Source organism: Gymnoscopelus microlampas (assembly GCF_963454915.1).
Source record: "Gymnoscopelus microlampas genome assembly, chromosome: 2".
NCBI classification, from domain to species: Eukaryota; Metazoa; Chordata; class Actinopteri; order Myctophiformes; family Myctophidae; genus Gymnoscopelus; species Gymnoscopelus microlampas.
The window spans coordinates 31,608,570-31,619,218 of record NC_139939.1 but is presented as its reverse complement, the minus strand read 5'-3'; the positions used below and the strand labels follow the sequence as shown (position 1 = coordinate 31,619,218).

Sequence of the window (10,649 nt, the reverse complement as noted above, 5' to 3'; positions counted from 1 at the left end):
TGAAAGTTGATAGTGGAAAAAAGAAGAAGATATAATTCAGAGAGGAAACAAAAAACTGGCACTGTGTGCAATATATTCTGCATGAAGCTGTTTGGGATAATCTTATTTACTTTAAAAGCAGCATAGATCAATTTGTCTCGTCTCGCTTATAGACTTGCCTCGGACGGTGAAGGTATATAGAGAAAAGATTACGATGTATACATTTCTTAGGGGAGCTGAGTGGACAACAGATCTGGAATTGAAAGCATAAATCTCGTTAGCGGGTAATATATGGATTCTCCCCGGAGGAGTTGGAGTGTTGGTTGTGTTCAAAGGAGGAGTGCAACACTGAAATGAAGAAATATGATGAGTAAGGAGCAACAGGGGCTCCTGTTGACAGCCAGGAGGCGTAGGACAGAGATGTGGTTATATAAGGTAATGTCAGCTCGGCCTATAAGTTTGACAGTAGCTCAGAAAGTTAGAGAAAGGATTCTGGTCCAGATAACTATTCGACTGTATATAGATAACAGCACAGTAGTGTTAATGTAGGGTCCAGTTTGGGCAGTGGTGGAGAAAGTACTCAAATTCTATCGATCTACAAGCTCACAAGCGTTGCATCGCCAGGCATTGTGAGCTTGTAGATCGGCTATTTTCAAATGGCCGAAATGTTTTGTAATAATAATCAAAATCTACAAAGTAACTAGTAACTAAAGTTTTCAAATAATTGTAGTGGAGTAAAAGTATAATATTTGGAAATTGGAAATACACAAGTAAAGTACAAATACCTCAACATTGTACTTAAGTACAGTACTTAAGTAAATGTACTTAGTTACTTTACACCACTGAGTTTGGGTAACTTTTTGTAGTCTCTCAGAGTTAAATGAAAACGGAGGATTTTACCGTGTATAAGGGAGGCATCACGTGTACTCACATTCGTTTCAGAGTGATGAAAAAGAGTGGCTTATTGGCCCAAGAAAAAAAGACAAGTCCCAGTTGCTTTACGTTGCATGGCTAATAATGTTCTATTACCTTCCCCCTGAGGATTAGAAGGGTATTTTTAGGAATGAGAAAGGCAGGGTGGGTGGGGGGTTGGTGAAGGAAACACAGCGTTTACCGTGAAGACTGGTGGTGGTTATTTTGAGGGTGGAGACAGCGGTAAAGTTTCATGTAGAGGGTGCTTTGGGAGTGGCCGCGTCGTGAGTAAGACATTTTTCCCCAATTTGCGAACACCATATCGGTATAGACCAGGAGTCTTCAACAGGGGGCCCACGGCCCTTAGGGGGTCCTCAGAGTTACTACAGGGGCGCTGCAAAATGTTTGTGTTTTCCCCCAAAACAATGCAATGTCCGAAAATACACATTAACATGACTCAAACATTTTAGAGTGAAGTTATAAACAAGCAAATAAAAACTAAAACCTTTTATTTCCACAAGACTACTTTTAAACTAACCTACATATAGCCATCAAAGCTGCACTTAAAATTAAAATAAATTAAATAGAGAAAACAGTGGAATACTTTTAAACTGCTCTCAAATCTCTCAATGGTCAACACAACGACATTGATGAGACAATCAGCAAAAAAAAAAGGTAATATGGAACACAATTTTATACAAAATGTACTGGGGGTCCCTGCTTTGTCTCTCTCTCTCAGCTAACTGGTGTCCTTGGCCTGAAAAACATTGAAGACCCCTGTATAGATATAGAGAGGGTGCATGAGGAGAAAGAGGTCTGAAAAAGGAAAGTATGGATATATTCATATATCTGCTCAGGATGCGGCAGGTCTTTGATAAGTAGGAGAAAAGAGCAGATACAATATAAGAGAGGTCAAGTTCAGACCGAGAGCCGAGAGGGAGGCTTAAGAGACAGCTTAAGAAGTTGTTATTTGAGGTTATAGCAAAGGAGTCTAGCAAGTCTGAAAGGAGTGAGTAAGGATGGGAGAGAAGGAAGAGCCAAGGGATGTTAGAGGGTCAAAGATTGGAGTGGAGGATGGGGTAAGAGAGAGAGAGAGAGAGAGAGAGAGAGAGAGAGAGAGAGATGTCCAAATGGTCTCTCAGAGCAGCAGAGGAATTGGACTGAAAACAGCCAGAAACCATTCATTATTAACACTGGTACACTCACGTGCATGTTTACACAATACACACATACAAACACACACCTCGTCCGGACCGTTCCTAAACCACACACAAGGCATGGTTCATGACAGCAAAGTGGTCAATGTAGATCGGATGTAGCCACACTGCTTGCAGAAATAACAGAGTGCCACCTTGTGGTCCTTTCAACAAACTGCACTGACATTCACTGAGCTCACCGCAGGTCATTTCTTATGCTGACGGATGGATATGCTATTAGGTTTGCTTGGGTACCTTTCCAGGGCAGACGGACCACAAAACTCTGTTTCATGGATTTTCCATCAAGTCCACTTTTTACTTACAGCTCTGTCCAGTTTCCACTGCACTGAGTCTGAAACTTATAGCAAGTTTCTGTGAATTTCCCTAACTTTTCTGTCTGACGTCATCTCTGTCTGACGTCATCTATGGATCAGCACATTCCTTCTGACCCCCTCTCCTTCACTTATTTGTCTCTCACTGTCCATTCCTATTTTAGGCATGCCATTATAGGTGAGAATTGTATTTTATTTTGTCACAATTGTTCATTAAAAATATGTATATTTTCACAAATATACAGTACAGAAAACTTTAAATGCAGATCTAAAAGTTTACAATGAAGCAACGCATTGTGAGATTTGACAGTATAAAATAGAGCTTAAGTGGTTCACTCTTTTCCGCTGTAACCATCTCATCATCTCCCTTTCGCCATGCCAGTGTTTTATGTAAACCCGTCAGAAATCGAGGGAGTGCTAACTAAGGGGTTATGTGATTAAAGGCCGGAGGGGAAATTTTGTGTGTGAGTGAAATTGATCACTAAAGAGTTATGAATGCTGTTATCTCCCTCTGAGCATTTTAGATATGCCCATGAGCAAGGCACACAATCCCCCAAACCGTTCCATTTAATCTGTGGCCCTACGGCAAGACTGCAGTTTGAATGTGCGTGTGTGTGCGTGCTCGCGCGAGAGCGCATGTGTGTGCGTGCATGTGTGCATAACTTGCTTGTGGCTTTTGCTGCATATAAGAGAAGCAATGAGGGAGTGTAACACTTCGAGGTGTATGAAAATAACTTGTCCTCAAGTGCACTCTGATCTATTCTCCTCATCAACTTTGTTTCTATCTTTTTCTTTCCTCATCTGTCCACCATTCACCCTCCATTAGCCTACACAAACAGAATGAAAACTAACCCTCAGCTCTTCCTTTCTTCTGGTAGGATGAGAAGAACCAGCTGATGACCACTAATGTCTGGCTATGGCAGGTAATGACACACATCTTTCTATTAGTACATCTATGATGTGTTGATGGATGTTGTAGTTATCTTGTGTTTTATAAGGTGATTATGATACTGAAGGCAACATTGGTCCTTTGAGCAGTCAAAGTAGACCCAGCTCCAACAAAACAGAGAATGAAGCAACCAAAAAGAGTATAGAGAAAGTGACAAAACAATGTCCAATAAAATCCTTATCTTCAAATACCATATATGATTATGTAAATGTGGGAGAGGATTGTCTAACATATACAGTATTTGTACAGTCTGTATTATTATGGACAAATTACAGATACGTTACAGCATTTGAAATTATTCAGGGCATTTAAATGAATACATGGTTAAAACAAGACATCCATAGCATAAATGATACGTAGCCTGCGAGTTAGTTCAGGCAGCATACACTCCAGAGGTTTCTATGTGGCTGTATACAGCGTCATGCAAGACCCATACATCATACACTGACCTGGCAATCAGCTGTCCAATTGGGTGGGTTATTTAAGCTCACCTAAATCGGCGTTCCATCCACTTTGTGTGTTCTGCTATGTGTGTTCTGGTTTGTGTGTTCTGGTTTGTTGTCATGCAGCGTTTGCTCCCATCACCACCAGTGGGCTCTGCTATTGGTCTGTTCCCCAAGGGGGGGGGGGGGGGGGTTGTTATTATATATCTATCTCCCTGCTCTTAATGGTTAATGATGGTTGTCTAAATTGTGCTGAGCAGGGAGAAAAATATAGCAGTGCCTGAACGCCAAGATAAAATATTACATCCACACTTGTATCTAGCCCTCACTGGACAGGTTTTGTAAGTACCTCAAAATTGTACTTAAGTGCAGTACTTGAGTAAATGTACTTAGTTACTTTACACCACTGAGAGTGGATGAGTAATGTCTACAGCTATAGCTCAAGAGGTCATCTTTTGGACTTTCAGCTGGTTGTTCAAGCATGAATGCCAGACTCTATTCCAGAGAGGTTCTAATGAATTCCTTATAAACCTTGGTTAGGTCAACCATGTTTACCCATAAATAAGTGGAATTTTATTTTCCCACAGGAGTGGCGTGACGTGAAGCTGCGATGGAACCCAGATGAGTACGGAGGAATCACCTCTATCAGAGTGCCTTCAGAGACTATATGGCTCCCTGACATCGTCCTCTATGAGAAGTGAGCTACACAGACCCTCATATGCAAAAAGGTTTAGTAGCTCTAGTGTTTGTCTGAAAAGGTCAAAACACAAAAGCAAAGCAGCGTTTTTTTTGTTCCAGCATCAAGCTGAACGCTTACAGACTACAGTCATCTTTTAGTGCAGGGATGGCAAACTCATTTTAGCTCAGGGGCCACATGGAGGAGGGCCAGAGGGCCAGAGGGCCGGACCGGTACCGAACTGGTAAAATCATGGCATAATAACTAATAATAACAATAACAACAACTTCAGATAGTTTTCTTTGTTTACTTTACTTAGTCTTAGTTAGTACAAGCACATTCTGAAAATGTAAACTTCACAAATAGGGATGGCCAAATGGAGACATTTTATTAACCGTTTACCGTTGGGCCTTACCGATTAATTAATCGATTACCGTTAAGAAAAAAAAAGTGTTTATAAAATACATTTTATTTCAAAGGGCCAAGTCTACACAGTTTGTTTTGTGTCTCCAGCAAAATTTCTAGTGTCTCTATCTCTCTCTGGAAGAGGTTGCACATGAACTCTGCAGCCGCACTGAGGCGCTCCAACACAGACAATATCAATACAAAGACGAGGAAGAAGAAGAGGAAAGTGGAAGTTACGTGTGGCTGCAGGTGTAAACTTGGCCAAAAAGCAATTAAAACATTTTTGGAAAAAACAAACAAAAAAAAAAACATTTTATTTTTTATTTTTTTATAATTTGCAAAATCATCTCGCGGGCCTGATTAAACTAGTTAGCGGGCCTGATCCGGCCCGCGGGCCGTATGTTTGACATCCCTGTTTTAGTGTGTTCAACCATTTGCTTGTCAGTGTTGTGATTTTGTTGTAGTTGGGTGGAACACACCTAATATCGTTTAAGTGCAGTGCTGATAAGAACACACTAACACACTTCATGCCTTCATTCCTCTACTTTCCTCTTGAATCTTTACATACATATAACTTACATATTTTTTTATTGATTGTACTTTTATTTTCCTTTTTTTTTATTTAAAAGATCTGTGTGTTTTTCTTTTTTTGTTCTGTGAAGTGCATTGGGTTGCACCTGCTGTATGAAATGTGCTATATGAATAAAGTTTGATTGACTGATTATAACGCTTTCTCAATCTTTAATCCTCATTGCTTCACATCTTCTCCTACCCCCCCCCCCCCCCCCCCACCTCCGTCTACAGTGCGGATGGTCGCTTCGAGGGCTCCCTCATGACCAAGGCCATCGTGCGCTCCGACGGCACCATCACGTGGACGCCGCCGGCCAGCTACAAGTCCTCGTGCACGATGGACGTCACCTTCTTCCCCTTCGACCGGCAGAACTGCTCCATGAAGTTTGGCTCCTGGACCTACGACGGCAACATGGTGGACCTGGTCCTGATCGACCACTACGTGAACCGCAAGGACTTCTTCGACAACGGCGAGTGGGAGATCCTCAACGCCACGGGCATGAGGGGCAGCAGGAGGGACGAGATGTACTGGTACCCGTTCGTCACCTACTCCTTCATCCTCAAGAGACTGCCTCTGTTCTACACCCTCTTCCTCATCATCCCGTGCCTGGGTCTGTCCTTCCTCACCGTGCTGGTGTTCTACCTGCCGTCAGACGAGGGCGAGAAGCTGTCTCTCTCCACCTCGGTGCTGGTGTCTCTCACCGTGTTCCTCCTGGTCATAGAGGAGATCATCCCTTCGTCCTCTAAAGTGCGTCTCCTTTCAGAGCGAGAATGTGTTGTTGAGAGCAGTGTTGATTTCGTTGACTAAAACTATGACGAGAAATGTTCGTCGACTACCTTTTTTCACTGATGAAAACTAAATAAAAACTATGCTGGATGACTTAAAGATAAGTCATTTTATGCTTGGTTGCGCTCTGAAAAGCCACGCGTTGTGAGCTTGTAGATCGGCTATTTTTTGCATGCAACCAAGTGTAAAATCCGCCATTATGACACCATCAAGGCCCGCCAAAATACATTTTAGTCGACTAAATTAACTGTAGATTTAGTCGACTATAATATTATGATATTTAGTCAACTAAAACTAGACAAAAAGTAAAACATTTCTGGTGACTAAAATATGACTAAAACTAAATGGAATTTATTCAAAACACTGACTCTAAATCAAAATTTGCTGTCAAAATCAATACTGGTTGAGAGAGACCTCTGATCAGCCCTATTGATTGATCAAAACCTTTATTTATTCTAGAAAAGAGCATTGAGGTTTACCCTCATTTGCAATGCTGTGAGATTACATACACAAAAATCACCAGTCAATCAATCAATCAATCATCTCCAGACAAAAAACCTGCTTGAGAGAGAGAGAGCGTAGTTTGCATTTATTAGACTCTCTGTCAGGAAACTATAATTGTCAACTAGCAAACCTTGTACTTCAGCATAAGTGTTTTATAAGTCAGTCAGTCAGTGTGTACTCTAACGCTAAAAAGATGTTGAGGAAAAAGTGTGTTTGTTAGTTTGTATCACTGCCAGAAAAGTATAGGAACATTATTCCATATCACTGACACCTTATTGCTTCCTTTAGATTAGAGTAATTACTGTGTTTTTTAGGCACTAAAGTCACAGTTCGCAATGGGTTGGTTGGCTCTTGACTTTGTTGTCTCGATTAGAGAACTACAAATACAAATAATGATCTGTTCCTTGTTCTTCGATAGCTAAACATTCAAATTGTTCTCCTCTCAGGTGATCCCGCTGATTGGTGAGTACTTGCTCTTCATCATGATCTTCGTCACCTTCTCCATCATTGTCACCGTCTTCGTTATCAACGTCCACCACCGCTCATCGGCCACCTACCACCCCATGGCCCCTTGGGTGAAGAGCCTTTTTCTCCAGAAGCTGCCCAAACTGTTATGTATGAGGGGCCACACTGACAGGTTAGTTATCATGGACAGTGTTGTCCATGTAATATGTAATATTACTGTCAAATCAATTAATGTTAGTAATGTTGCATTTCAATGTTGTGTTTTGCACCAAGTATGCCTTTATTACTTTAGCTTACTTTACTTTTGTAGGGGGGAAAAAGTCAGACCAAGTACAAGTTTTCTAAGTATTGAGGGTTTAGACAAGACACGTGGTAACAGTTTATGAAGCTGATCTGGTTTATGAAAAAGTTTCATCTGCAACACGATTTTATACAATAGGCTATGTAGTGGGGGTCCCTGTTTCATCTCTCTCTCTCAGCTAAGGGGTCCTTGGCCTGAAGAACATTGAAGAAGAGTGACATCACACCCTGGCCACAGCCACACTGTCCCCACGTGGATCCCGAGATCCACATGATTAGATTAGATTAGATTAAAACATTGAGGATTTACTGGCCATAATGTACAAATTGCCATTGGCCCTATAATTGGTAAACAGATATATATAATAGGTAGACAGGCGCCAGGTCATTTGTAGTGTGTATAGTTTCAATGTACAGAATATCGTTTTTTTTTATGTTATACTGATTAGACTGAGTCGTTCTGGATTAAGAGCATCTGCTAAATTCCTAAATTGTAAATTGTAAATTGTAAACAAATGAGATACATGGATTCTTCCCAGGTACCACTACCCAGACATCGAGCTCCGCAGCCCAGAGCTGAAGCCACGTGGGGGTCCGGGGAGGAGGGGGATACCAGGCCATGGATCTTCGGGTCAGCAGAGAGGACCCCTCGGAGGGAAGGAAGATGAGAATCATGCTTGGCTGGCCATGTTGGAGAAAGCCACCAACTCAGTGCGCTACATCAGCCGGCACATCAAGAAGGAGCACTTCATACGAGAGGTGCACTGCTTGTGTGCACACAGGAAAATCATCACTGTTTATTTAACACTATGAACCCTCGCATCCCTATTTTGGGCATGTCATAATGGGTGAGCATTCTGTGAAAACAGGTGAACATGGCAAAAAAAAATGACAAGCTCACAACACATTGCATTACAACGCGTTGTGAGCTTAAGGATTGGCTGTTTTCAGCCAAGCGATTTGGAGTAGAGGGAAAAAAGGAACGGACCAAGTAAGTATAGACCCCTGGACCCATGTGGTTGCATTTGGCTTCATACATTTACACTGAGGATTTTACTGTGTGTGTGTGTGAGATTTGTGCTTGGCATATCAGAATGTCACTTATTTTCATGCATTTACGCTCCAAATGTTTCTACTGGTTTTCTCTGTCAGTTGTCGTGTGTGTGTGTGTGCATGTGCATGTGCATGTGCACACACGCGTGGGTGCGTGCGCGCGAATGCGTGGTGTGCGCGCGCGTGCATGTGTGTGTGTGTGTGTGTGTGTGTGTGTGTGTGTGTGTGTGTGTGTGTGTGTGTGTGTGTGTGTGTGTGTGTGTGTGTGTGTGTGTGTGTGTGTGTGTGTGTGTGTGTGTAATGTACCGAAAATGACAGTTGCATTAAAATTTCACAGAAGAAAATCACTTAAGGTTGACACAGTCCCATAACAACACCTGTGGACCTGTCTGTCTGTCTGTCTGCATCTCTCTCTCTCTCTCTCTCTCTCTCTCTCTCTCTGTTGTCAGGTGGTCCAGGACTGGAAGTTTGTGGCCCAGGTGTTGGACAGGATCTTCCTGTGGGCCTTCCTCACCGTATCAATACTTGGAACAATCCTCATCTTCACACCTGCCTTGCACTTGTACTTTAGCACACCACCATGAACACGTGCTCGCACGCACGCACACACACACACACACACACACACACACACACACACACACACACACACACACACACACACACACACACACACACACACACACACACACACACACACACACACACACACACACACACACACACACACACACACACACACACACACACGCAGTACTGTATGCACACGCACACACGTCACCAGCAGTTCATTATCAAGTCCAGGTTTGTCTTGTCTTATAATGTATTGCTACTGTATATCTCATCAACTATTGATGTCACACATAATTCATATCAATGACACTTTACATTAAATAATGTTTCCACCTCACCACATGGCAACATGCATAATACCACTGAGAAATGAACTCATCAACAGTATTTTGCTTTAAACATGCATCTCAGTCTAAGATATGTGCACTGTTGGAATGAAAGCAATACGACTATGTCTTTATATCATTTCAATGAATGTTTGAGATTTGTGTTGATTATCGATGCATAAATCACTACTTGTTATTACTATCCATTTTCTCTTCCCCACTCAGCTGTTTCTGTCATGATAATTATAATAATAAATTAAAGCTCTTAATAAAATTTGAAATTTAAAATTGATTAGACTACAGTTATTAATTATTATACTGACTCTGGTGTGATTTTGTTTGGAAAGTGTTGTATGTGCCTAGAAGACTTCAAACATATTGGTTATATGTGTTCCCTTTTGGAGTTACTATCTGATGAATTAAGTATTTTACAGTGTTTATTTAAACTACACTACAACCAGGAATGTGGAGTGGGCTCTCGAGTTTGGGTGTAATGTTATAGAGTTGCCCCTAGGTGGGAGCAAAGCTATTGTATTTGTAGGAGAGACCACAATACTGTTTGTGTTGACACCAGCATTTGCAGAATTCTTTTGTATAATAACACAACAAATCATTTTGGAAGGTGAAACATTTTCAGTGACCTCCCTGTAAAACAGCCACTCGAGGAGGGAAGGTTAGGAGCCTCACTTAAAGCAACTACAAGTTAAGTCCCTTTGGTGAAGACCAAAATCCACATCGGTTGTGTTGTGGGTATGAGAGGAGACATTTTCAATTCATCCACCCACATTTCCCAGACGTGCTCAACTCACCGACCTATAAGCTCCCTGGTTAGGCCTTCAGGCTGCCACCACGACTCAGCGGAAATTGTTTTAGTGATTGTCCCCAATGTATCGTGTTGTGTACATTATGACCTAGTTCGTGAGGACATATTTTTGTCCCCTGTCTTGTTAGACGGAAAGCTGTAGTGTGAACGTCACCACTTTCTCTGTACCAGAGTAATATGATCACTCTAGAGCTGGGCAATATATCTATATTATATTGATACAGTAGATATCATGAGATATACCTGATATCGTCTGGGATTGTGGATATTGTGATAAGTATTGTCTTTTCCTGGCTTTAAAAGCTGCATTACAGTAAAGTGATTGTCATTTTCTGAACATACCTGACTGTTCTATT

General features: G+C 41.7%; 1 protein-coding gene across 1 annotated transcript in view; it reads left to right on the top strand.

Annotated features, from left to right (window-relative positions):
- The window catches only part of LOC311063926 (neuronal acetylcholine receptor subunit non-alpha-3), a 17,730-nt gene extending 8,078 nt beyond the window's left edge, over window positions 1-9,652 (top strand). The window contains exons 3-8 of the mRNA XM_084083558.1: window positions 3,298-3,342; window positions 4,399-4,508; window positions 5,697-6,210; window positions 7,200-7,390; window positions 8,058-8,277; window positions 9,021-9,652. Of these exons, the coding sequence (XP_083939684.1) occupies window positions 3,298-3,342; window positions 4,399-4,508; window positions 5,697-6,210; window positions 7,200-7,390; window positions 8,058-8,277; window positions 9,021-9,155 (1,215 nt within the window). The 3' untranslated portion in view covers window positions 9,156-9,652. The remainder of the gene's footprint in view (window positions 1-3,297; window positions 3,343-4,398; window positions 4,509-5,696; window positions 6,211-7,199; window positions 7,391-8,057; window positions 8,278-9,020) is intronic.
- Window positions 9,653-10,649: the final 997 nt, after the last annotated feature.